This window comes from Carassius gibelio, chromosome B16 (assembly GCF_023724105.1).
Source record: "Carassius gibelio isolate Cgi1373 ecotype wild population from Czech Republic chromosome B16, carGib1.2-hapl.c, whole genome shotgun sequence".
Lineage (NCBI taxonomy): Eukaryota > Metazoa > Chordata > Actinopteri > Cypriniformes > Cyprinidae > Carassius > Carassius gibelio.
The window spans coordinates 14,644,710-14,672,669 of NC_068411.1; the positions used below are offsets into that span (position 1 = coordinate 14,644,710).

At 36.8% G+C, this 27,960-nt stretch overlaps 1 protein-coding gene across 5 annotated transcripts; it reads left to right on the forward strand.

Annotated features, from left to right (window-relative positions):
• Positions 1 to 1,738: 1,738 nt before the first annotated feature.
• Positions 1,739 to 26,830, forward strand: LOC127975517 (histone-lysine N-methyltransferase ASH1L). 5 transcript variants are annotated; one of them, XM_052579656.1, is made up of 16 exons: positions 1,749 to 2,235; positions 6,312 to 6,991; positions 7,673 to 11,186; positions 16,139 to 16,829; positions 16,953 to 17,047; positions 18,234 to 18,307; positions 18,747 to 18,792; positions 19,621 to 19,723; positions 19,873 to 19,975; positions 20,083 to 20,150; positions 20,290 to 20,456; positions 22,296 to 22,424; positions 22,523 to 22,577; positions 23,895 to 24,009; positions 24,340 to 24,589; positions 25,828 to 26,830. In XM_052579656.1, exons 2-15 carry the CDS (start codon positions 6,485 to 6,487, stop codon positions 24,445 to 24,447), a joined length of 5,775 nt encoding a protein of 1,924 aa, XP_052435616.1. In that variant the 5' UTR covers positions 1,749 to 2,235; positions 6,312 to 6,484; the 3' UTR covers positions 24,448 to 24,589; positions 25,828 to 26,830. The 5 variants fall into 5 exon arrangements, with proteins under 5 accessions (XP_052435618.1, XP_052435619.1, XP_052435620.1 ...); XM_052579657.1 differs by lacking the exons at positions 23,895 to 24,009; positions 24,340 to 24,589; positions 25,828 to 26,830 and having other exon boundaries at positions 1,742 to 2,235; positions 20,290 to 20,451; XM_052579658.1 differs by lacking the exons at positions 20,083 to 20,150; positions 20,290 to 20,456; positions 22,296 to 22,424; ... (2 more) ...; positions 24,340 to 24,589; positions 25,828 to 26,830 and having other exon boundaries at positions 1,739 to 2,235; positions 19,653 to 19,723.
• Positions 26,831 to 27,960: the final 1,130 nt, after the last annotated feature.

Consider the following 27,960-nt stretch of genomic DNA (forward strand, 5'->3'; position numbering starts at 1 on the left):
ATTGTTATTAAGCCTGCACCAATGTTCTTGTCCATTGCCCTCGCAGATTCCTGCAGCTAATCTTGGATGTACATTTACATTCCATTAAAAGTTATTGATGACAAGCCTCTGAAGTTTGACTTTTTGCACCATAACAATACTTATTGGCAACTAGTCATCATATCTCTAGTCCTTTAATGTATTTGCATTGTACTAAAGTGCGTTCATTTTAAATGGGCATATATGCGGCTGATGAAGACCTGAAGGTCGAAACGTTGCTTGATTAAATTCCTCTGGAGCAGTAGTTTTCAGTGTTCAGACTTCACTTCTTTATTTGTCTATATCATTTAGTTGTCTTGCACCTGCGTCCTAATTGGATGTTTGGGATGTGCACACCATTTTTGTATTTTCATATATGCGGCTGAAACAGGAAGCCTAGTGCATCCCAAATTTTTCAACATGAACATTTTAATATAACATTATAGTCATTATGGCCTATGGTCTTTAGAAAAATGTTTTTTGAGGAGGGGTAGTGCACAATAGGCCCCTGTGGTGCGGCCTAAGCTTTTGTTCTTAATGGCATTTTTTTCCCCTTACATTACTTTTACTTTTATACTTTAAGTAGTTTTTTAAACCAGTACTTTTACACTTTTACTTGAGTAAAAAGCTTGAGTTGATACTTCAACTTCTACAAAAGTCTTTTTAAACCCTAGTATCTATACTTCTACTTGAGTAATGAATGCCAGTACTTTTGACACCACTGAATATTTATCAGAGCAAGTGTAAGTCAAAAAACATCATTTCCTCTCACTTCCAGTTCATTTCCTGTTTTCCCATGTATTTTGACTATATAAACTATTAAAAAAGACAAATCTTTAATTTTTAATACATGTGATTCCATTTAATTTTATTTTTATGTAGTTACCTTATTTGTGTTTATTTGTTAAATGTCAAGAGAACTTTGTTTTGTATTTTGGAACTCAATCAAATATATGACTGAGATGAATGGGAATGCTAACATGGCATTACCCGAGTATTGCAGACTCCCAAAGAGAGAAATGATAAATATAATTCACAGCATGGCTGTAATCTAAATATAGCACCCCCTGTAAATCATCACGAAGTCTTTCCTCAGAAACATGAAAAGCTTTCTTCTTTGGGTTTCAGCTGAGACTCACCCAAACTTAGCTTATAATGAAGAATTTGTTGATACGTATAGTTTAAACTGAACCTACAGTTATTGTATGCGCTTGATTGAAAATCTATTTCAGATTTGCTAGATCAGTGTTGTGTATTATGAGTTTAATTCCTACCTCTTAATCTAACATGTGCATTACACAACTATTGCATATATTTAAGTTTTTTTTTTTTTTTTTTACAGCTTGTCAGTATATAGATATGAACTGTAATGATTGCACCACCACCTATAGGTCACTCGTAGTAAAAGCGCAGTTATGTTCCATGCTGTAATACAACGTAATGCAACTAGCCTAAAGAAAACAAAAAATAGGTGTTGTCGATAGATCGCATCAGTAATATAAGAACCAAACGTCTAGGCACATGATTTCCAGATAGTGATGATTATATTAAATATTAAATAAAATGACAATTATTGATAAATGACAAAATATTAACACCTCGATAAATAGACTAATAACGTGTCATCTTTAAACCAGACGACGCAGGCTGGCCCACAATTCAATTACATCATTGCTCATCACTTCAAAGTCGGCCATCTCGGGTTAGATTATTCAATATCATTTTCTAACACACTCATGCTAGATTACAATGATTATCACTGCTTTGATCCTCTCTTTGATAGTGTTGATAAAACAGCATCCGCTAGGGTGATAAATGCGCGAGTCTGTTTACATTTCTCTTTTCTTGCGTTATTGGTGGGTAAATTTAGCTCAAGTTGCAGGCATCAACTCAGTAACCGAACATACACAGCATGGTCATTGCTCTCCTCCGTCTCCCCTCATCGGTAAACTTGGGTTGTGGCTATTGGGTACACAATGTACGACCATGCTTTTGATGTAAAACAACTGCGCAAGAGACGGATAGAAACAGGGGGGCGAAGAGAAGAAGAAGGGGGGACTTGAGTATCGTGTGCTGTTGCACAATGTTCATCTTCATGGGTCCTTCGCTTCGCGCAGTGGACACGCAACATCCCTCCATTTATCGTTTCAGCTCGTTGCGCACACTTGTAAATTAGCTGCTCATTTTCTTGAGATACGTTCTCTCGTTGCAGCTCGGGTAAGTCATTTTTTCATTTCGTGAAACAGTGTGGAAATGCTTGCTGTTGTTTCCTCAGATCTCCGAGGAGTTTTACAGCTCATTTTCGGAGTGTTGTACTCCCATTGCTTAATAAAAAAATGTAATTTGAAACGGGTTAGGCCCTCGCGCAGGAATACGCAGCGAGACTTTTTATATCGTAAACATACGCGCGTGCGGTATGTGAGCTATTCAGATAATAATACAAGTATACATATCAAAATTGGAAACTATAATAGGTTGGAAACCTCGCTCGCAGTCTCCCTGTTCTATTTTTGCCACTTTCCCGACAACTTTATATCGATTCTGCCATCGCGCTGTAGATGACAGGATTGTATTGACTTTTCACTGGATTAACTGTTTCTTCAAATTCTATTTTATATCGAGGGGAACAGTAACTTATTACATCCTACTTGTTATGTCCCATCAGTCAAGTCGTATTCACTCTACATTGACATGCTGTGCTTGTCTGCTCGAGCCAACTAAAACATGGTCATGGACTCCTAATGATTCGCCCATATCTCTGTCATATTTTCATATAACGCTCTCGTTTTCTGCTATTTTTGGAGCACCCGCCTATATCTAGGTCACAGAGGAGCCTGTAGAATTGAAACACCTTTATCTCTTTTGTATTTTCACATTTGTCCGATGGATTTGCTGGCAAATCACAGTCAGTTCTCTTAGTTTGCCCAGAGAAGCCTTAAATCTTGTCAAGGAGAAAAGCTTTGATGGATGAAGGGCAGTGCTCAGTGATGTCATCTTGTTTGCACTTCAGACTTCTGTATGATACTTTCACATTGCACCGATTAACAATATTTGCCTGAATCTGCTTGACAGAGGAAGAGCTTAACAGGTCTGCTTATAACTGACAAAAGCTGGTGTTAACCTGCATATTGTTGTCTCGAAGAGGACAGAAGACTTGACAATAAAGCAGACTTGAACTTGAAGACCCCATTGGGACAAACAGTATAAGATAACCGTTTGTAATGAGATAACATACACAAAGTGAAACATAGTGAAACTTAATAACTTCCTGGAGACTCATCGCACTTGACGCTGAAGCGTTGAATTGAGAATACACTGGGTAAAGATCAATAAAACCGACACTGTGAAGAAAATTTGGGGAAAGGAAAATGCTAATTATTTCTAGGTGGTGGAAGCAGTGATCTCCGTTTAGTCAATTTTCACTTTTGCTAAGATTTGTATCAGCAACCCCAAAACAGATTTTTAAGGAAGAGCATATAGCTTTGATTTACAGGGAAACAGTGAGTTATTTAACCGCTTGGTGTGGTCTGCTTTGAAAATGCTTTAGAGATATATTGTAAAAGAGCTTAAATACCGAAAAGAAAAATTATGAACAAAAGTAAATTAAATGTAAGGACAGGGAAAAGGCAGAGAAGGAGGGGATAAAAAACCTGCAGATAGAGGGAACATTGCAGCAGCACAAGAAAATGAATAATTATGGTAAATGCAGAAAAGTAGGCTTATATCCCAGGGAGAGAAAGACCCTCAAACGTCCTTCTCACTTTGCGTCTGAACTGTGCTACTAATAGCCACAGAGCTCCCTCTTCACACACACACACACACATCATTGTACTTTGCTCTCTCTCCTCTCCTCGGGCCATTTTTCTTCTCAAGCGTTCCATAGGGATTGTTTTCTTAGCACCAAATCCTAAAGGAGGAGCTGAGAAGATTGCGCTCAGCAAGTGTAACGCGGCTGGATTTTGTCTTCTTTATGAGAATTTGCAAAGACTGAAACAGCCTGCAGTGGGTGTTACTTTTACTAGCTAGAAACGGGTCGCTAAAGCACTTCACGAAATGATTCAAGACGGGAGATCAGGGGGGGAAACTTTACCTTATGGTTAGGCGAGATTGTACAAGTGATAAAGTTTGATATTGGAAGTACTTTGACAGAGCCCAGTCAACAACCCTCAGATGGCTCGGGCTACCGATGCTGGGCTTTATTAGTGTGTTGCCTGCAGGTCAGCCGCTGGATTTTATAGGTCCCCTGTGCAAGTTAACGCACTGAGGTCATCACGCGAAATCTTCCATAGAATGACCTCACTCTGTGTGGGAAAGCACCTGCCTTTCAGGCAACTCAGAACAGAGTTTCAGCCAGCTTTTCGCAGTTGTTGGGGATTTTTATGTGGGTATGTCCCGAGGGAAGTGGTCTTTAGGAGATTAAGATGTATCATGCTCTTCATCTAGGTTAAAAAGATTTGTATTGTAGATTAAGAGTCGACTTGAAGGTAAACACTACCTGGCTAACCTACTTCTCTTTACAGTTACTGTAAAGTTTCCTTTAGAGTTTACATTGTAATTGATTCTGTATATTAAAGAACTCAACTTTATTAGATAAAGCTATCTGGATTTTTTTTAAAGATGAAGTTTTTATCTCGCGATGACGCATGCGGCATGAGACCATGCTGCTCTTACATTACACCAAATTTGGAAATATTCTGAACTGTTCCGACAGGGCAATAAATGGAGAAACCACAATCAAGCTGAAAATGTGCATATCTTCAGGGAGCTGAGAGATTAATGCATTTCGACTGGGTTAAAAGCAGTAACAAGACATTCCTCATTTCTACATTTAAAAAAAAAAAGTTTCCTCTTCGGGTTCCAGTTGAAAAATATTGTCAAAATTGTAGCCTTGATGCATAAAACCTAATTTTTATTTAACAACGAACAGTCAGCCATTTCCTTTAAGATTGTTACCTTTAAGATTGTTACCATTTTCATGTATTATGTTCATGTAATCTAATGATTTACCATTCATCAGTGGTTCTCAACCTTTATGACTCCAAGGCCTCTAATTGTCCACAACAATATTGGAACGCCAGAGACTCCTTGTTTCTGTAAATTGAATGGCAGGATTTAAAAGTTTTAGTAGCCCTGGATATTCTTCAGGGTTTCTACTCTTTTTAACCAATGCATTTGTATGACTTTTCCAGTTCGTATTTTACTGGGTACAGATAAAAGGTTAACCTAATCACAACTTCACCTGATAAAATATTTACAAGCTTGGAATAATTAAAAAAATATATATTCATCATAAAAATGCCCCTAGAGTTTTAAGATTTTATTAATTTATATGTCATTTCCAGGTCTAGATGCGTCATGTACCCAGGATTTTTCAAGACTGTGGCAACCTTGATTCTTCAAAGAAATTAAATTAGGTTAGTTTTAAAATAAGAAAAACATTTTATAATATTTTAGTTGTTTTATCTGATTTTAATTCTTGTTTTTTTTTCTTATTTTAAATAGTTTTAAGTCATCCTCCGGCATTCTTAGAATTTTGATGAAGGCCCCTAGTGTGCCCAGACCCAAAAGCTGTAGACTATAAAGCTGGTAACATCGTAAGATCTCTGACAGTAATGATAATTAAATACATTTGGTGCCATTTAGTCTCAGATTGTTTAGTTTAATTCTAAATTTGCTAATATTTATTTTATATGATGCATTTTTTATTTGGTTGCAATCAAACATAGCTGAAAGCATCTTCACATGTTGAACAGTTTAATTCAGAATAATTCCTCTGTTCATAAATTTTTATTTTGTTCTTTTTTATTTAAGTAATCTTGCATCGGGGCAAATGAATTTAGTTTTAAAGACAGTATAACATGTCACACTACAGGACCTCTACTTTCTAAAAGTATTCCATGCCAGCTGTTCAATAACAGATTCCATTAGCATCTGAATCTGCATGTTCAGAGCCAGCTGCACATGCTTTGATAATCCATGCCTCTAAATTGAGCACTAAGTATTTGAACTAGTCAGTCACAGCAATAGCTCAGGTAACTGGACAGTTGAGTGTAAAGTTTGCAGGCTTTTTAAGCAACATATGTGACTTGATCTGGGTGAATGTTGAAATGTGGCATTTTCTGTTGTACTGTCTGTCTGTTGTACTGTCTGCATATCTTTTCACCATGTGGTTCTTTTCACCAATGAGTTTCTTCCTATGAAATTGTCTAATGTTGTGTCATATTAAGTGATACACATACACTGTGAGTAAACTGTGACTAATGTTTTCTCTTTCCTGTTTTTACTTTTTACAGCCCCTTCCATGGTACCAATACCTTATTACTTTCTCAAGTCAAGTGAGATGATAGAAGAATATTAAATAAGATTAAATAAATTACCTTTTCTCATAAGCAGAACATTAATTTTTGACAAAACTTTGACTGTCAAAGTGCTTGTCCCATTCACGTGTGCTACTCTAAAAGTTCAAATGGATAATACAAGTCAAAAGACAACACCTAGACTGGAGAAAGAAGAACAAAATGAGAGGACAGAAGACAGGAAGAGGATGAGAAAAACCAAAGGGGCTGAACCAGAAGCTTCCTCAAAGAGTATTACCAGTGAAGTTAAGCTGCAGCAGCAGCCTAGTCCGAGGGAGTTAACAGATACAAAGTCTGACCAGACAGATGGAAATTTGAGAATGAAAATAGGGGTTGGAGCAAAACGGACAAAGAAGCCCCCAAAGAGCCTTGAGAACTTCATATGCAGGCCCACAATCAGAATCTCTCAGAGGCTTGCACATGGAGATGGCCATAGTTCATGTGGAGGTGAAGTCTCCAGTTCTGAGATCAGAGTAGCCAAGCAATCACATTCTGAGATTCAGAAAAAAGATCGGAACGATTGCATCTCTCCAAAAGCATCCACAAGGCTGAGTGTCCCACTTTCCAAAACATCCAGAAAAGATGACTCTACACCAGTCATTAGAGCCTCTAAAAAGGTAAGACTTTCTAAGTATGCTTTCATTTTTTGTTTCTTTATTTCTAGTAAAAAAAAATATAGTGGCAAATGATTGATACTATTTCTGTCTGCATCTTGCCATTTTTAGCCACCAGTGGTTTACCATTTGTTATATCTATTTTTACATCCCTTCATTTTGCTTGCTTTCTCAGTTTTTTTTTCTCTTCAGTCAGATCATATGTTCTCTTTGTTACTTTAATTCTCACTTATCTTTTTGTACACTGAAAAATATGCAGATGGAAGTCCTTCATCTGCACTCTGTTATTAATTTTTGTCAATTCTTATGACCAGCAAACAGTTACTGGAAAGACTAAAGCTATATTTATTCCTCCCATTTGATTTATTTTTGCTCAAACGTCATGTGCCATGAGATTCTTCTAAAATAAAATAGTGGTTACACAAAAAAGAATAAAAATAAAATAAAATAAAAACCTTATTTACCATGACTCTTAGTGATATGTTATTTTAAAATGTTTGAAATTAAGTTTAAGCTTTTCAGGGCCATCAACTAATGAAGCCTGTCAGATTTCCTCAAATTTATAGCTGCTCCTAGCTGCCTTTGATTTAATTTTACCGGATATCCTTGAGTGACCTGAATGACTGAATACCTTCAAACATTTCCTGATGAATTCTGGTCGGCACATGTCCTCTCTTCCAACAGGCTCCATCAAAGCACTTGAAGAAGACTGACTCAAAGTCATTATTAACATCAGATGGACCTCCGTATGCAGTTCAACCACAGACAGATAGCAAAGTACCACTTTCAGATAGGACTACCTCCTCTACCTTGCAGAAGCAGACGTATTCACCTCCAGCTGCCCCTTCTCCACCTTCCTTATTACAACAGAACTCCAGTCCACATGACAGCACCCAAGTTTTAAATGCTCAAAAAGAAAAGGGTGAAGATCTCACAACTGGAGAAGCAATGACCTCCTCCCTCAGTTCACATGGTTCAAATGATATGAATGCTCAGACATCTCTGCAGTCCTCTACCAATATTGAAAATGACAGTGAAAGAACATCACTTCCATTATCATGTAGTGAAAATTTTGTAAAGCAAGCTCCCTGCCCTGCAAAAAAAACTAGAATCAGGGAAAGTAATGTTTACAAGGTTTTAAATGCTAAAGAGAAAGAAGATGGTGATTCTGCATGTTCCAAAAACACTAGTAACACCATAACTAACAGTAGGAGTAAGGAAAATGGTTTATTGCATCAGCAAAGTCCCTCTATCAAGACACCATTGCTCCTTACTGCTTCAGATAAACCTGCCGAATCAGCAACTCCAGAGAACAGAAATTGTATGCCAGAGTTACTGGACAGCAGAGGAAGAAATAAGAAGTATACTGAAAGTGAAGTTATAGATGACACCAGAAAAATGACTGTGGAACCAACTCAAGCTGTTGCTGTCCAGCCAAAAGATGTCAGCAGGGTGGGACATATCATTGACAAGAATAAGAAGAGATCAAGGCATAGTGCAAACCAGGACGAAGATGTGCAGTGTTCCTCTCAACCCCCTGGGTGTGCAGATTCTCAGTTTAACAGTTCCGTTCCAAGTGATGTGCCACCTTCACATCCCAAACAAAACATCATGTCACAGAAGAAACAAAAAGCTGTTCAAATGACTAAAATGGATAATCTGGGCAAGGAGATGGAATTGTTGAAGGCTGCTAATGTTAGTTCCACTGCCTGTAAAAAGATTCCACAAAAATTAAACCTTAAAAAAATTCCTTCCATTAATTCATCAAAGGCATTGTCAACACAGCAGGGTAAATCAAGACAAGTTGGGCAACCTTCTAATTCTATGCAAATGCCCAATTCATCACCTATATCAGAAACCTTTTCCTTTGAGCCCCGTCCTAAGAAAAGGGGTCGTCCAAAAATGGCCAGGTTGGAAGAGACTCTTCAGGAAAGTAAGTCTCAAATGTCCCCTACTAAGTTTCCTATACTTGAACATGCAAATATCCCTGATCCAGAGAATGGCCTGAAACTCCCAAAGCCAGCTCCCAAAACACTAGTTCAACCCAAATGTTCCACCTCTGTCAAGAAAAAGAGATCTAAATCACTAGACTCAGCATCAGGGAAGAGGGTTTCTGAAGGAAAACTCAGACCCTCCTTGTCTAAAGCTAGAGATGCTCAGATCAGCCGCAAACGAAACAGGTTGATAATGAAGACAGTAATCACAAATATTAATAGGATGAGAGTGAAGAAGAAGGATAAGGTACTCACACAGTTCCTTTCAGGGCAAAAACAAAGTAACAGATCAGATTTTTCTCAGAAAGACAATGAAGGTGATGCCGATTGTTCAGTTTCAGATGGAGCACACTCTTTATCCTCACTTGTTACCTCTTTTGGGGGAAAACTTGGTCCACAAATAAATATCAGCAAACGTGGAACTATCTACATAGGAAAAAGGAGAGGTCGTAAACCTAAAGCTCAAACAGAAACTTCTGGTCAAGACTCTGAACAAGTTTTGGGTCAAAAGTCTCAGCAAGTCTTGACAGAGTCTTCTAATAAGTTGAACTCTTGGTCCACCTCTGGTGAACATAGTCATACATTCGATGGCCAGTCTCCTTTGTGTAGCTCTCCCTATTCATTTAAGCATCTTGAGTCCCCTTCACCCACTCTTAGTTCTTTCCGAAGAAAGTTTCATCTTGGCAACCGTGAATATGATCAACTTTCTGCTCCTAAGGTAACCAGTTCCCAAAAGGTAAAAGCAGTGCACAAAGAGAAATCAAAACCTCCTTCCTCCTCGCAATCTGCACCACGCCCTTCTGCCAAATCTCAATTAGGCTCTGTAAGGATTCAAGACCGCAGGACTACACACCTTGGGCGATCAGTATTGATGGAGCAAGAAAGACTCAAATACAAGTGCCATAGAAAAGGTCACAATTGCTTCAGCCATGATAAGGTTAGAGGACATACACACAAATGTAAGAAGAAGTATCTTCAACTCAGGGCTAAAAGGCAAGACCCTGCCTTCCAGGCTGAGATTGAGGAGTTAGTGGTCAGACTTAGTGAGATTCGTATTGTGCATCATATTTCATCACGAGGGTGTGGCGAAGAAGCAAAATCTGGCAAGAAGAGTGGGAAAGGGAAAGCTCATCCTCACGTTCTTCAGTGTCTACCACAAAACCTTCATCATCCCACCATGTTTCAAATCAACTTCAGTGGTTACTACTCCCCTCAGTCAGAATTTTCTCGTGACTCTCTGCATTATGTCGGAATGGCAGATTTTAAGAGGAACAATGGGTGTCCCTCTCAACCAGGTGAACATATTGTCACACATTGCCCGGTAGTGCACAAACTTGGCTTCCCAATGTCAGGAGGCGGCTGTTACCATCCACCATACAAAATGCCACTCTCTACCACTTCACTTGGTTTTGGACTTTATAGGGGATACCCTCCATCTGCAACTATATACCCTTCGTCTCCCTTTCTACCCTCTTATGTGCACCCCTACTCTAAAAATCCCATTTTAAGTCCATCAAAGTTCCATAAAAAGAAGCACAAGTTTCTGAGACGTGACTCTCTACTTTTTGGCGGGAAGCCACAGGGGGCATATGCTAATGTAACATCTCATTCCCCTAGTGACTGGTTCAGTAGAAATAGCTGGCAAAGAGAAGACAGCAGAGAGCAGGCTAGAGATAAAAGGTTTGAGGATGATAGGCTTAGAGAAAGAGAAGGAAAAGAGAGTTTACTAGGACAAAGTAATCTCAGAAAAGACCATTTCAGAAGGGGCACGCCCTCAAATCCTCCCTGCTCTTCCTCAACACCCTCAAAACAAGCAGACAAACACAAAACTTCACCACTTTCATATATAGGACCTGCACATCTGAGACCGGTATCAAAACTTAGGTGGGCAGAGCATCAGCAGCCATGGAGGTGGAGAGAGAGCACTCAGGTAGAGCCGGGGAACAGGGTTTTAAACAAAAGAGCTGGGTCGGGGTACCAGGAGGATGATGATGAAGGTGATGAAGACCTATCATCACCTCCCCTAGGAGACAGAGCCATCCACCATCATTCTTTCCTGAGGAACCCCAATCTTGCTAGTAGCGCGTACAGTCGAATGACAGCTCAAAGGAGGATTGGTGAAGTTCAGTCTGCTTCAAGGAACTTAATGAGACCTGAAAGCTCATTGATGACCGATTGCTCAGCTGGAGGCATAAGGACATCAGGTGAGATGGCATGAGATTTTTTTTTTTTTTTTTTTCATTTAACAAACAAATGCCACTGCTCAGGTGACATTCTACAGAAGATATCATTTTTTAAGGGGACATTCTAAAAGTATTGTTCAGTGTTTGGCATTAAAAGGTTCAGTTGGAACATTCAGTATCCTTTTGTTCCTATTAACTAGGTGAGAAAATGTTTGGAATGCTTGTACAAATTACAGACTTAATTTGTTAATAAACAGTGAAATAAGTTTGTTTTATTACAGGATTGAGAGTCTATGGTCTTATTTATCTCCCACTGTTTTACTAGTTGGGTACCAAAATGGAGCTTGATTTTGCTCTGCGTGTAATTGGCTACACAGATTTTCCTTGGCAGGGAATCTGTTTAGAAGTCCACTGAGAGGTATACGGTCTCTCTTATGTGTAAATGTTGTTACGCATTAGCTGTACACATTATGTGGTATTCTGGCATTGATGTTGCTATCATTATGTTCTGGTTCTGTCTTATGCACTCTTAGCTAGTTTTAGATTGAGTGATGTGTAAGGGAACTGCAAAAGCTATGTACGGTATGTATTTAATGTCTCTGTGAATTTTATCTCATACTGTCATGTAACTTTGGCTCACAGTAGCACCTGTGGAAAATGTGATTTATTGCCAAGTTGAATAGAATTTAATATTTGTTTATACAACAGATATTTGTATTTTGGCTCTTTGTCATGAAACCAAGTATTTTTCTCTGCAAACATACACTTTTAGAATCAAAAGAAATGCATATTTGGTTAATTAGCAGTGCTGAAACCATATGGTAAGAAATAAACACCAGCATGTGAAGAACTTCTCTCAGCAGGAAGACAGGGACATTTGGTTGCGTTGTGTGTGGTGTCTGCTAGTCTTTGTGCATGCAGCTTTTACTGTTTATTAAATATACCTGCCCATCAGGGGCTCCTTCTCAGAGGAAGAGGCAGACACAAAAAAAATAAAAGTAGCATTCATTTATCTAAAGCAACATTTTCCAACAGCCTTCAGAGTGCAACAGTCCTTGTTCACATCATTGAGGTGTTGTAAATGTGCAAAATACAGGCAAAATCCAATGGCTTCATGTCATTGTGATTGACTGATAACCTTGTCAATTGGATGATTCCTGCGTACCATTATCATTATCATGATTGGCTAATTGCCCTGTTTATTCAATAGTGCACGTCTATCATGTTCACATGCAGTCTGGACTCAATGATTAAAACTAATTCAAATCGACGAGCTAATTACAAAGTTAAAAGCTCATTTACTTGGACATCTCCACTTTCGGTCACATCCGAACTGAAGTTAACTTGAAATGATTACAAGTATTATGTCACTGGTTGCTTGATGATAGTTCCTAAAGGAAATATGAATTGGGATCATGAATTTCCATAGTACTAAAAACCCAAACCCAGAGGGGTTTTCCTTCTTGTTTCAGAAGTCCATGACACTCTAGTCTGTTAATTCTCAACAAATAAAAGATTTGTTTTTACTGAGTCCCTTAAGGAAATACCAGATCTTGCAAGGAAGTAAAAGAATAGTGTTAACATTTCCATAAACATAATCTTAGATTTTAGGTTTAGGGAATGAAATGCCTCATTAGAACCACTTTGCTTTTGTTTAATTTCACTCACTTGTCTAGCACACAAAATCAACAAAGTCAACTTTGTGGATATAAATGCCTAAACAAGTACTACAGGGATTTCCACGTCCATATAACTGAGGAATAGTTCACACTAGTTCTTTTTCTGTCATGCTGACTCTGTATTTTCAGTTGGCATGGATTCAGATAGGGTATCAAAATTGCTTTTACATTTCAGTGAGATATGAAAGTGCTTATTTATAAGAAAATGCATGCTTTTATCTTAGTAGTTGACATTTGAGTATTTCTGTAAACGGGAACCACCAAGATTTCTGCTATACATTTAGACATTATGAATTATATGCTTATTCTGTCATGTTCCTGCCAAACTATTTCCATTTAAGACTGTCATAGACCTTCTGTCAGCCTGTGGCCAAAACCTTCTGTTTGATTTGGAAAGGGTGAATGAGAAAAAGCAGGCGTTCGGCAGCGGTAAGGAAATGTGGTGATGCTAGTGGAAAGGATGAAATCTGAGCATGGAAATCTACAAGTGAAATGTGAAAAATGATTGACAAAGAAAGGAAGGAATGTTTATGTAAGCGAAAGCGAATATATGGCAATAACACGTTTTGTAATCAGAGCCAGATGTGCTCTAAAAATGCTACTCTTGTGTATTTACTCTGCCTAAAGATGTTATTAAAACTGAGTGTATCTGATATATCAGACGTTAATGTGTCCTCACACTTCCATTTAGTCTTGGTTTGGCTGTCATCCGGAGACCAGAAATAGCTCTTTGTAGATGCTTGAGGATACAGCTACATAGGCCATTTTCTTTCTTTTCTCTCTCCCTTATCTTTTTTGATTTTCTTTCTTTTTTCCTTGCTGTCTCTCTTAGAGAGTTTTTAGAGGAATAGCAGGAATGTGATGTTAATTGTATTACACAGCCTTTATTCTCACTGCCTGTCCTTATATACGGTCAAATGTGAGATTTTATCACTCTAGTAAAGTCTGCTCAAGCACACAGCCCATCTCTGTGCTGGGGACTCAGGGTATGTCTCGCTGTGGAATGCACTCCAGTGGAGCTCTGTGAAATTGATTTAGTGTTGTGTCTAAACTAGCAGTACTGGTGGAAGAGAGTGGAATTTGGAGTAAAGGAGTGAATACTTGCAGTATAATTCCCACGGTCAGGATTACAGTAGTTGCTTCTCAAAAAACATCAACTGTTTCATGAACGTGCTGTCTCCCTGGCTCTCCATGTTTTAGTATTGGTTTAGTTAGAACGATGCTTCATGATGATGAGTTTTGCTCAAAAACAGGAAAGAAACTGACCTTCCTTTAATCCCATCACTGTAATTGTAATTTGTACCAACAGTAATTGCAATCATTGTGGTATAATTGTAATTACAGTTCCTGTGAAGGCTGTGTTAAGACAGTGTCCAAGGTTGTTCAAACTTTCTTGCTTAGTATCACAATGGAAATATCATTGTGCAGTGGGGATGTGGGCAGACCGGACAAAATCAGAACTTGATTGAACACTGGGGGGGGTGGATGCACTAAATCAGTGGCTCCCAAACTGTGGCTGTGCCCTATATGCACCATAACCCAGGGCAGTAACACAATTTAAAGATATTCATGTTATTGAAATTGGTCCTAACTACTATGTACTTACATTTAAATTAAGAATTTGATACAATGCACTTATCTTTTACATTGTGCTTATATAAAAAAAACTGCATGTAATTACATCTTAAATTAATTTCTATAATTACATTTATAGTTACACTGTTGACCCAACCCTTACACCTTGATCCACCCTTATACCTACTGTGATGAGTCAGCTGCCTCCTCCCTGATTGTCATCGGCACCCCATCCTAAATTGCCGCCCTTTAACAGGCTCCCGACTGGAGTGGGTGTGTGAGAGGAGGGGCGCTGGACGAGTCAGGGCTGGCGGCGTGTGATGGGGCACACCTGAAGGAAATGGAGCCTCATCACCGCTGCTGTTTAAAAGCCCAACGCGCCTCTCCTCGGGAGACTGGTCTCTCCACCCCATAGTAGTTAAGGCCACTTAATATAAAGTGGGACTAGTTGTATTTCTGTTTTGTATTTAATGTCTGATTACTTTAAAATGATATTCATTGTATATATGATGTCTGTGAGTCCAAGTAGATGGAACCCTGAAATAAAAAACTAAAAAAACATGCAAAACAAACACAAAAGTAAACTGCATAAACCTGTCATGATCATAGACTTTCTGTTCCTTTTTTGTGTCCCTATTTTGGTCATGTTCCGTTCCTCGTTTTGTTAATTGATCAATCCCCATCTGTTACCATACCCTGATTACTCTCCTGGTGTTTAAAAACCCTGTCTGTTTAGTTCCTTGTGGTCCGCTATTAATGACAGACCCCAGTTGTTGAATCAATATCTTCTGAATCGAAACGATAGGTGTGTGTGTGTGTGTGTGTGTGTGTGTGTGTGTGTGTGTGTGTGTGTGTGAAGTATACTAATATTATTATTATTTTTGTAATTATAAAACAGTGCTTCCAGCCAACTGTTATGTGAAACTCATGTGAGAAGTGATGACTTCACAATGTGTTGACAAATACTGTGAACTCATAAATGCTTGTATGACAGTTAGCCAGAGAGTTGATAGTTTATAAGTTTAAAATATTAGTATTTGTCTCACATCCCCGATAGTTTTAACAGTCTAATTCTATGAGAATAGGAAAGTCCATTTAGCTATAATGTTAATGAGACAGAAGCATAATATTGCTAGAATCACTTTGATAGATGATGAATGATAAAAACATTGACAGCCAGTCAGAATGCACCCAACAGTAAAGAGTGCAAGCATTGAAAGTGAATGATGCTTAAGGAATAAAAGAAATTGAGTGTTAACTTTGGTTGTTGTGGATGCAAATAAAGTTATCATAGTTATCTTTATAGTGTGCATGAAACTTTAGTCACTTACCATCTATAATTCAGTTTGACCAGGCACATATTACTTTTATTTTTCCTACACAGGAACTTCTTTCTATTAAATGGCTCTCATTAAATGTTGCGTGCAAAATTCTGCTGGTTTTAAAGTGCCGAATCAGTGATGCTGTACAGTCCCTGTAAAATTTGCCAGATTGTAGTGCATTCAAAACCAAGTCAAAGTCCTAGGGAATTGCATCATGGAAGTTAAGTTCAGAACAGCTTTTTTGGTCATTTGGGTATTACCTGATTTGCATAATTCCTTTGGTGAAACTAGTTCTAAAACAACACAGACATTGTATGCAAATTAAAGTCGCCGTCAGTGGGTGCAGCTCATCCTTTTCCCCCAGCTGATTGGACACATCTTTACCTTGCTGTTTCAGAGAGCTTCCAGCCTGGCGGCACACTCTTCTCTGAGCACTTCTCTGCCAGTAACTCTCTTAATGAACGTCAAGAGAGAGGAGGAAGAGAGAAAAGACCCAACATCAGCAAAACACACTTTCAGACCAATGGTACCAGGCCTTTTCCCTCATGTAACACCTCCAAAGTCAGCCTCTCTCATTTAAATAATTCTAAAAATATGACGGTAGCCAAAAGTAAACTGAAACATGTCAGAAAGCCTCTGAAGAAGAAGACTCCCAAAGGTCAAGAGGTCACAGGAAGTGAGGTGAAGAGAAGAGGACGAGGTAGACCAAGAAAGAACCCTGCACCGTGCTTTTCTCCACCTTTCCCTGCTACACCTTTACGTCATGAAGCCGGAGAGTCTCCTGGGAAACGTAAAAAAGGTGAAAGAGATGACTACACAGTACTCAATGCGATTGAGTCCATGGCTCAACACGAGAAAAAGAAAAGAAAGAAAGAACGAAATGAAACGAGAAGCAGTGAAGCGCAGGTAGATGAAGACGAAGACACAGGTCCGAGCCAAGAGCCGTCACAGTTGCACATCAACACATCCTCACCTTCCCAGGATCCATCAGTGTCTGTAATCAGCCAGTCAGAGAAGAGGTCTGATGTGGAAGCTGAAAAGAAATATGAGTGGGCGGGGCTTTACTCTGATGTGTATAAAAGCGAGAAGTAAGTGAGCTCTTATATATTAATAAACAAGCATTAAGAATATTTGTTTAAATGCAGCCTTTATTTAGAGAGCTCTTGAAAAAGAGCTTGACAGATCTCTGTCTGTTTGTTTATTCTGCACAGCCCCACGAGTCTGTTCTCTCCGGTACACACAGACTGCCTTGACTATGATCCTGAAGAACATGAGCATGGACTACTTCCTGCACCTATACACGTAGGTGAGTTTGTCTATGTGTGTGTGTGTGGTTACTGGGGTTATTTGGAGGTCACTATAAAAGTTGAACTGCAAGGGGAACAAATCATTTTTGTTAGTCAATAATGAGCTGGAATTAAGTCCAAACTTGATTTATATTGATTAAAAGGAATCTAGTGTGACTCAAGTTGGCATTTGAAGTGGGAAGGGTCGCTGGCAAACTCGTTATGATGTCATGGCATGGCAATGACTTTGCTAATGTATAATAAGTAAATAATCAATGAATAATTATCAGTTAATATTAATATTAACAGAGCTGACATTTCTAGATAACTTTACAATCAGCTTGCCTAATTATTAATGAGCTAAGCCTTCATAGTACGATTAATCTTATCAATTAATCGGTTTTCAACACTGGTAATAAAAAGAAATGTTAGTTTTGTATCAAATCAATACAACAGAATGATTTCTGAAGGCTTATGTGAAACTAGAGTAATGGCTGCTGAAAATACGACTTTAATTACATTTTAAAATATTTAAAAAAATTAAAAACATTTATTTTATACGAAGTGTCTATTGACACTTGTTTAATGAATGAAATCAGTAGAAAATAAAATATGGGGTAGGGTTAGGTTATGTGTAGGGAGGACTTTACTGTCCCAGTGAGTGGTATCCATTTAACGATTAGAATTATAATGTTATTTTACACTAAATGCCTTATTATTGGGTACATTTTTATACTGAGGTGCAGATTATTGCCACTATTTGCAGTAAGTAGTATAAATAGCAGAAAATTATTTAGCTGTTATTTAAGCATAGTGTTAATAGAACCTATAGCTATTTGCACTTAAGTGTAAATAGCATCTATCGCTAAGAAAGTATGCTGTTTACACTCACAAATAGCCGCTGCTTATTTTATGTTGTAATAATATTTCCATGTCTTATTATGTTTACTGTATTTTTGATCAAATTAATACAGCCTTGGTGAGCATTAGAGACATCTTTCAAAAACATGAAAAATTTTACAAACTCCCAACTTTTGAATTTGCAATCTTTTTTTCTTTTTTTTTTGCTAAGTTCAAGTGTGCAGATATGTATGTTGTAATTTAATGTGAACTTTATATTTACACCTCTTGGAAACAAAGGGAGCAATAAAGTGTGTAGTGAGTGACTGAATTTCAATGCATTCATAACCCATGTGTGTGTGACAGGGAAGTATCTGAGGCTGAAACGGATTGACTTTCAGTTGCCCTATGACATATATCGACTCTGTGCAAAGCAAAAGGTATTTTTAGATTACTTTAAGAAGCATAAAGCATGAGTGGTCTGTCCTGTTTTTTTTGGCCTTCATGTCATTCCAACCCTTCATGTATTTAATAGAACAGGTGGAATTCTGTCAAACTTCCCTTTTCCTTAAATACACCATAATTAGACAAAATTTACCTAAGTTATGATGTGCGATATCTTTTTCTAAGTCTAAATAATTTGCCGAAATCCTTGTAGTTATTGAATTCCATTCACTATCCTGCACATTCAAAAATCATCTGTCACAATTGGTAACGACGTGAGAACCAATGATCATTGGGTCAAGAGTCATTGGTTTTAAAAGGGTTTGAATGACATTAGGATTAGTAAAATGTGAATTTTTTTGTGAATTACCCCTTTAAATATTTCCATTCTATGACTGTCATACAATAATTATGACAATCTCTGTTCCAATAAAGCATCCTAAAAAGTCACGAAAGACCCCACGAAAGATTGCCCCATCCAGTAAGTAGACTTACCTTCTCGTTCATGTAAGATTTTTTGTGTTTATTTGCATGTGTTTGTTTCTGTATGTAAGGCCTAATCAACTCTATGGATTAAATAATCAATTTCAGTCACACATTTAGTCCGTATGGATGCCCATTTGTGCCTCATAAGAAAAAAAAACATGCTATAGTAAATTGTGATTGGCATAAAAAGGCAAAATCACATTCTGAAGGCAAGGCAAGGCAAGGCAAGTTTATTTATATAGCACATTTCGTACACAATGGTAATTCAAAGTGCTTTACATAAAAGAAAGTAAAATAATCATGAAGAAAAATAACAAAAATAAAACAAGCAATTTTAAAACTTTTAAAATGATTAAGACATTTAAAAACAGTTAGAAAATGATTTTACATAAAAATAAAATAAAATAAAACATTGAAAATATAGTGCAATCATAACCATAATTATGAGATACAAAGGTGAAATTATGAGATAAGAAATCATTATTATGACATAAAAGTTAACAGAAGTCTCATAATTTTGGCGTAATATCCCATAAAGTTGATAATAAAAATTCTCATAATTATTCCATTTTATGTCATCGTGATTTTCCAAAGCATGTTTTTTCTCATGTGTCACAAATAGGCTTCCATACGTCTGGAACACTGCAAACACAATTAAGCAATATAAGCTGTAAAACTCTTGATCGGCCAATCGAATTTGATTACTGGCACTGACTACTGTGTACGATTGCATTTAAAATGGCTTGTTTTCTGAAGTAAGTGTGTAAAGCAGTTAATATTGTGTAAACATATTCTTCTTTGTCTCTTGCTCTGTCTCTTTGAGATGGATCTGTTGATGTAATGTCTCGCACTCAGACCGAAGACAGTTCCCGTAAACATCAGAAGCTCAGTGTGCCTCATGACTGCGTTTCTGACAGCCCTAATAGGTAAATCAACACACACATACACAATCACATTCACCATCTATTGCTGAATTTTAAGTGGAGATGAATTCTCTCAGGTCCATTTGGTTTCAAATGTTCAGTCCGAACCACTGATATCATCCTGTCCCATAACCTTTTTTTTCCTAACTTAGGAATGTCAGCCCTAGACCTAATACAGAAGAGATCGGAAAAGAAATTAGTGAAACAGACAATGAAAATAATCTTCCCAATCAACCTGACCCTCCCAAACAGCAAGTAAGAGGCAAATCTACATACAGCTTCACTTCTAATTCTGTTACAACATCCCTGCATCATTTAAAGTACATGGTCAATTTGGTCACTTTGAATGACTTTATTTCCAGGAGAAAGGCAATGATGCTGAAAATATCCCCTCCCCTCTCCTGATGATGCCCTTGTCTTGTGAGGAGAGGCAAGAACACGCATAAACACCGACAATAGCATTTCTACCCATTTACGTTTTTGGATCATTTCATGCTCTTCTTTTAATTTTCATTGGCTAATATCTCTTAAGTTTGTACTTCTTTGATTTGCTCTCATTCCCCTGATAGGAGCTTCGTCCTGGAACATGGCATTTTTCTGGTTAGAAACTATGAGAAGATGAGAGACAGACAGTCATTGCTCCTGAGGGAGGAGGTGACAGAGCGAGAGGAAGAAAACAAAGACGATGGAGGGAACAGCCAGAAAGGGGATCTCGAAGACACCAGCACTAAGTCAGGTCCAGCAGTGTGTATAGCTGTAAAATGTGTGTTTGTGCGTTGTCGCATTGTTCTTGACTCTTAAGGGATAGATTACCTGAAAAAACATTTTCAGTTTGCTTTAACTTGTATTAATTGTGCAGACTGCTGTGACATCTGCAGTGACAGTGCTTTGCTGTTATTTTTAGTCACAAACTGCAGGGTTTGTTGTCCAACATAGTTCCCTTGTGAAAAAGGAGTGTGTTTAATTGTACTGAGTGTGCACTTAAAAATTTTACTTTACAGTACATTAACTCATTGTTTTAGTCATCTTTTGTTGTGCTTTAAAGAAGTACACTTATGTTGATGTGTTGACTGACTTAAGCCACATTTCAAGTACTTGACCATAATTTTAACTGAAGTGTATATGATATTACAATTATATATTCTTAAAATGTACTGAATTTCAACAAGAATCAAAATAACATTAAAGTTCTTTTAGTTTATCATATGTGATAATCATTTAAAGAAAACAGTAGAATTGTGAAATTACATATAAACGTACTTAAGTCTTATTTAAGTTAAATTTAACAGATTAAATACATTAGAACTATAATACATTTGGTTACACTTTATTTTAAGGTGTTCTTGTTACAGTGTAATTATACATTTAAGTACTAGTAATATTATTTTACTACATGTACTTACGATATGGTTAGGATTAGGGTTTAGTTAGGGTTACTTGTATGTAATTATGCATAATTTATTGTTATTATAATAGTAAGTACATGTAACATTTGTAACAAAGACAGCTTAAAATAAAGTGTTTCCATACATTTTCAATAAAAGTGAAATTAACATGCAATTAAGTGTTAGAACATTGAATTCAGATTGCACTTATTATAAAGTATATTCCTTTAAAGTATATTACTTCTGTAATAAGTACTCTTCAAATAAAGAAGTGTATTTCTTTTTCACAAGGGTTCCCTTCATCTTTCTGTAACAGGTTCTGTGTGAAACATGCTTTACATCAAGTCAATTTGTGTCCCTCAAAATGTCCCTCAAAAACGGTTAAGATCAGACTTCAGAGATCTTCTTAAAGTATTTAGAAGAGAAAATAAGTATCTATCCATATTTTTCCTTAATATGGGCCAAGTTTCTGAATTTCCAAATAGATCAAACTTGACATCATGTCCATATGCCTGTGGCCCTAGATGCTTGCCAACATCTTTGGAAAATTGCTGTATAGCCGTAACGTATTCCCATTGCAACAGTACAAAACAACTAATTATAGCCTAATTTTTTTTCTAAATCTGAATGTAGCATGATTTAATTTTATACATTCTATGTTTTTGGATGAAGTGTGTTTTTTTGTCTGCAAGGCTTACTTTAACCTACCCGTATGTCCTATACTAGTGCTACCAAGGTACATTTTCATTAAGTGGGACAGTCTGTTTATAGCACTTTTTGTGACCTGAGGCTGGTTTTTCGTGAAGAACATGGCATCAGCTATTCCTCCTCCTCTCCTCTCCCTCCTTCACGCTCAGCGGGCTGTAGCTCTGGAGCAGCTCCCAAAACCACCTCACTTCTATTTCCACTCAGCATTAGTCAAAAGGGCAGAAGAGGACATGTGGTTAACGGCTAGCGCAAGCCACCGTGTCCTGTTGAGTTCATGGAAAAAGTGTTTTTAAGTGCATTCCGATTATTGCACTTAAAGATGACAGGCTAAGAGGGACTTCAGATTACAGATCTTTACTGAATGTGCATTGAATAGTCTTTGAATTGACAGCTGCGTGTTTTTCAAATGTGGCATGTATGATGTGCTTGTAATAAGACTATATTCGGTGTGTGTAAGAGGATGTGTGTTCTGCACATTGCAGACCAGTGCCTGACTCACTCGAGCCCACAGTCTGAAAACAGAGAGGGAGACGAGGAGGGGAGAAGTGTACAGAGCAGAAACCTCACGCAAACACTCCAGGGGATCTATGACGTCATTGTCAGTCACAAGGGTACATCTGTTGATTTGATTAATAAGAGACTTGTCACAAGAGGCTCAGTGTGAAGATCTGCACAGCTGATCACTCTTTCTGTCATTTGTGTTTTTCAGGGTCATCTGGACAAACCCTCGCCGCTCCCCTGCTGAACCTGTGCTCCAGAAAGAGGTTTGTGCGGATGTGTGTGTGTGTGTGTGTGTGTGTGTGTGCTTTTCCACTCACTCTGTGTTGTTTGCTCAGTGGCTCTCCTGCTGTTCTTTTCACAGTCTCCAGATGATTAAAGATTGAGGGAACCTGCAAGTTAAAAGCTCTTGTCACTGACAGCTACAGTAGAATGCACAATGTTCTTAAAGTGATGATGTGGTGATGATTATAATTAAAGATGTCTGTTGTCTGTATTTTCTGTTATTTAAATTGATAAATTAATGTTAATAGCATAAAGTTTTTATTCAGTGCCTGCCTCTGATTGGGGTCAATCAGGACTTTAGGTTTTTGTTATTAAAAATAAATAAGCAAAGAAGGGATATGTCTGTATCCAATTTTCATGTTGCGATTAATTGCTAATACTTTCATTACAGTATACGGTATTATCACGGTATTGAAATTTAGTTTTAAAAAGTGTTCATAATACAGTATAACTGGTTTAGTAACATTTTTCTTATAACAAAAATAACTGAACATTTAAAAACAATAAAGCCATACAGAAGAATATATAAAGTTAAAAATTTACACAGATTAAAGTGCAAAAGAACTATAAAGGACAAAAGGTATCACTTTACAATAAGATCTCATTAATTAACCATAAACATTCACAATGAGCAATAGCTACATTTGCTGCAGAAGTTATAAATCTTTGTTGAAAAAAATGCAAGTCTTAGTTCATGTTAGCTCATTAAATAACACAGTTGCAAAGTTAGAACTTAACATGTTTTAATGAAGATTAATGAATGTTCAGACACTAAGATTAATGAATGTTCAGAAGAATTTTTCATTGGCAGTTTGTTAACTAATGAATTAACTAAACTAATGAAGCCCTAATGTAAAGTGTGAACAAACAATAAAGAATCAAAACACTTTCAAACAATATATCTAGAGAATGTTGTAGTCCAGATTTAAATGTAAAAACGTTTGAAAATAAATAACCTTTTAAGTCTAAATATTTTAGTATTTGGCTCTGATGAACACCATTGCAAATCCACAAACTTGAATGGCTATTTAAATACATATTAAAAAGTAGCAGCTGCTTTATTTATGGGGTTTCCAGAGTAAAGGCTCCATTTTCTGCAGTTTAGTGCCATCTGCTGTCAGAGAGTGAATGTACTTTCATTCAGCGCATCTTTCAAGTGTTTCCCAATGTACTACTTATGCGCTTTTTTACATCAGAGCGCACACATCTTTTAAGCAGCATACAGTGGTGTTGTGCATTTTGACCAGTTGATGGGAATAGTATTCTTAAAATTATTTTGTCTGTGTTTTCTCTTCCAGATCAGCCTCGGCTCCTGTGGATCTCAGTACGCTGCAGAAGCAGCTCCTCTCAGGCTACTATGAGAGTCTGGACAGCTTTCATTCAGACATGCTGAAGGTGTTCCACTGCGCCGAGGTCAGTTTCATGGACTCAAACTGTTTGATGTTGTTCTGCACCTGTCACAAGTTTTGAGCTGTCTGGGTCACACCTCAGACTGACCATCAAACAATAGTCATGAAAGAAACAGAATAGATTTTATATTGCTGCACATCCAGAGTATTTCCCTTTAATGTTACCATAGAACAGCACCCTGAATTTATTACAGAGGCATCTCTCTGGAGCAGCCTGGGGTTCAGTGCTAATGTCCCATGTCTCACTACCTTTCATAATATCTGCCTCAGCAAAATGTTTAGAAATGCACTGTGTTAATATTTTCTGCTCTCATTATGTTTTCAATCTTATCAGAAATACTACGGTTGTGAGTCGTCGGTGGGTCGTGACGTGAGGCAGCTGAGGGAAGTGTACCACAGTGCTCATCAGGAGGCCTTAACTCAGACCGGCAGTTTCCTGTGAGTGACAGAAAACCGCGTCAGCGACCTCTATCAGGGTGTTGCTGTGACCAAACCCAGAGGCATGATGGGCCTTCCAAAAGAAAGATAATGCTCTCCGATACCAAAGACCTGCTGTATGTTGCACTCACAGATGCACTGCACAGGTAAAAGGTTTGCCATTTATACACAGCTGTGACTTGAACAAGTGAATACATTCAGAAATATTAATTCAGTTATAATTATCACTGCTAGGGATGCACAGTATGTTGGTACCTTATTGTTGATTACTTGATATTAGAGTTGAAGTAACAGTCATGTCTGATAAATGTAATGTAATGTAATATTTAATTGTAAATGCTTATTTTCTGTATTTTTACATTTAGATTACATTTGATTTAATTGTTGGAAAATATCAAAATGAATATACTTTTTTTATATTGTACATTTTGTGTATTATAACATGTTAACATATGTTATACCTGAATTAGTTTGTAGCATTTAAAACAATTGATTTTAATTCTTAATATTTTATTTTACTTAGAAATTATAAAAACAAAACATATTTTATTTAGATTCAAATAGTATAGAATTGTAACGATAGCCATTTGTCCATTATTATTATTTTTTTACATTTTATTTTCTGTTCACTAAGTATAAAAATGAAGCATTATCTTTTAATTAATTTGAATTTAAATATTATAGAACTTTAATGTTAGCCATTTATCAGTTATTAGTTATTAGCCATGAATTAATGTTTGATATTTTATTTTAAATTAATTAAGAATTATATAAAAGCGTTATTTTTCATTTATTTAGATTTAAATAGTACTGAATCTTCATGTTAGCAGTTTTCGACCATAACATGGAAATAATCATTGGATTATCATATTGACCAGTATTTAATTATCAGCATATGTTTCAATTAGATTACATTATATTTAAATCATTAATCAATATTTTTAAAGACTTAATTAGACTTATATTCCAGTAAAAACATCTAAACATTCTTAAAGCAAGACATATTTACAAGTCAATGTTTTCAAAGTATTTTTTAAATTATTATTAATATTATTATTATTATTGCCTTTGCCATTTACTTTTCTTTCTTTCTTTCTCTCTTTCTTTCTTTCTTTCTTTCTTGCCTATTTTAATCATGAACCTCACTAACTCTGTTAGCAGCAATAGTATATTTCCTTTGTTCATTCAAGGCTAACCAAAGCATTTGCTTTGGAAAATGTAACACAAGCCAGTAGTTTCTGAGTGTAAAGCACAAACTGTAAAAGCTCTGAAGCCTTTGTGTGGATCAAAGACCATTATTTCTCTGCACTTCAAGTGTTCTGCATTATTATGTGCTGGTAAGGTGCTCTCACTTACTATTTCTCCTCTTCTTTGTCCTCTGTAGGTTAAGACAGCACTCCTGGAAATGCCATTTGTGAGCATGGACACGGTTGATGCTTCACAACATGATTAGTTGAAAGCAGCTCAGCCTTTCTCTCTCTCAGGGAAAAGAAAGTCAAGCGAAGGAACGGGAGACATAACACAAATCAACATCTGAGACTCCAGATGATTTCATACACCCGAACAACATGCATTTCTTTCATTTCGAGATGTAACATTGAACATAAACATGTTGAATGGGATGCCATGCGAACAGGACGTGGTTCTGTTTCATCTTGAAGGAATGAACGTCCACAGACTGGTTTAAATCATTCAACACACTACATCAGCATACCTGCAAGAAAATGGACTTCACTGCTCTTAAGAGGCTTCGCTGACTGAACAGTTTTGTGTGATGTGAACAGATTTGTGGTCTACAGACTTTTAGTGTTTTGTGTTGAAGGTTATACCTATAAAGTAAGCAATAATGCATGAAAGGTTCAATAACACAGCCTTAATGTGAGCAAATGTGTGTTTATAGTCATTTTAGACCAGTAATTTTTATTTTAAAGGGAATTGACGACCACTTTGTCCAGAGCTGTCTTGTGCTAGTGATGTTTTGTAATACATTGATTTGAAGCAGTAATCTTTATAGCTTTGAGACTCAGAAATATTTTATACCTTGTACAGTATATTATAAATAATGTATATTTAGCTAAATTATGTTTTCGAATGGTTCAAGAAACTGGGTTTACAGTCCTAAATTGTTGTGGGAATTACCCTGTTTTCCATTGGTTCTTTAATAATATTTTTATTGGTGTCTCGATGCATGTGTAATTTGAAACAGGACATTTAATGTCTGTAAAACATCAGATTTTCATATTCTTCTTTATGCATGGCATACTTTATGTTGCTTAATAATGTATAATAGCTGTGTATACATATGCAACAAATGATTATGTCTATGCTGAACTAAGAAATGAATCGTTGGAAGCTTATTAAAAAGCAGAATAAATGAATTAACCCAGCTACATTAGTAATTACTCATAAAAGTGAGTCGATACTTGAACCATTGTGCTTTCTAGATTTATACGGTTTTATTCTTTATAGACAATAGTGCTAATAATTTGAATAGACACAAATAAACCCACAGGAAGAGCTGCAGATCTATTTTTATCTTTTAATTTGTCCGTAAAATTATTAGTGCTTCATAAGCCAAATGTTCATTACTTTAGCTTTGTCAATAAGCAATTAAAATGTGTGTCAGTGGACCTACATTAGGTTATTGCATCATATGAATCATTAAATATATCTCCTCGCGGCCTTAACACATTATACTCAAACTGTATTCAAGTCAAAAGCTGGATGTGAAATTATTTAACGTATAGTCCTGTGTAGATGGAAAATTGTAGATAAGTTTCTTTTCAGGTCTGTTTTTACATGGTGGAGCTGATTTCACACTCTTGTTATATAACAAGGTGATAAGAATAGATTCTGGTGTGACTGTCATGCATATTCTCCACAGGGTCTTTGCAAACAAGACTGCAAGGGAAATAATTGGGTCCTAAATTCTGAAATGTATAGATTGACTACCTGCCTATAGCTTTATTAGTTATTATTTCATCTGATGGCTGTGTCAGGATTGTTATTAGAAGGGAATATGGCACTCTCTAATGGTAATAATAGCCTACAAACACTAAGATACTAATATAGATGCAGATCTGAATGTGCAACAGTATGTTCACTGAACATTTCGACTCCAAATCAAACGTTAAAATAACTTTATTGAATGAAAAGAACTGTAAAAATGTTGGATTTGTTATGATATGACATTTGTTCAGTGGCATCCTGGGTAGCACTTTTGTATTTCTTGTTTTCCTAAACACAAAATGGCTTATAGATTTTCTTTCAAAGTTATAAGCTTCGTCTATCAAGAAGCCAGCTGCAGGCTCAGTGAAGATACTTGAGAAGGAAGATCACATCTGACGACAGAAGAAAAATCCAGGTAAATATCACAACGTGTGGAATTATTTGCCATATATAATATTTTCATCATCGTTATAATGTAATCTACCCTGAGACGGCAATGCTGAATTTTCAGCAGCTATAGACTTCAGAATCACACATGATCGTATTAAATAATTTTAATATACCGTTA

Excerpts from the sequence above, each read along its gene's own strand:
- LOC127975517 (XM_052579656.1), top strand. The coding sequence starts at position 6,485 with ATGGATAATACAAGTCAAAAGACAACACCTAGACTGGAGAAAGAAGAA. Across the intron at positions 17,048-18,233 it reads TCCTGCACCTATACACGTAG|GGAAGTATCTGAGGCTGAAA; the intron begins GTGAGTTTGTCT and ends TGTGTGTGACAG. Across the intron at positions 19,976-20,082 it reads CTGACCCTCCCAAACAGCAA|GAGAAAGGCAATGATGCTGA; the intron begins GTAAGAGGCAAA and ends CTTTATTTCCAG.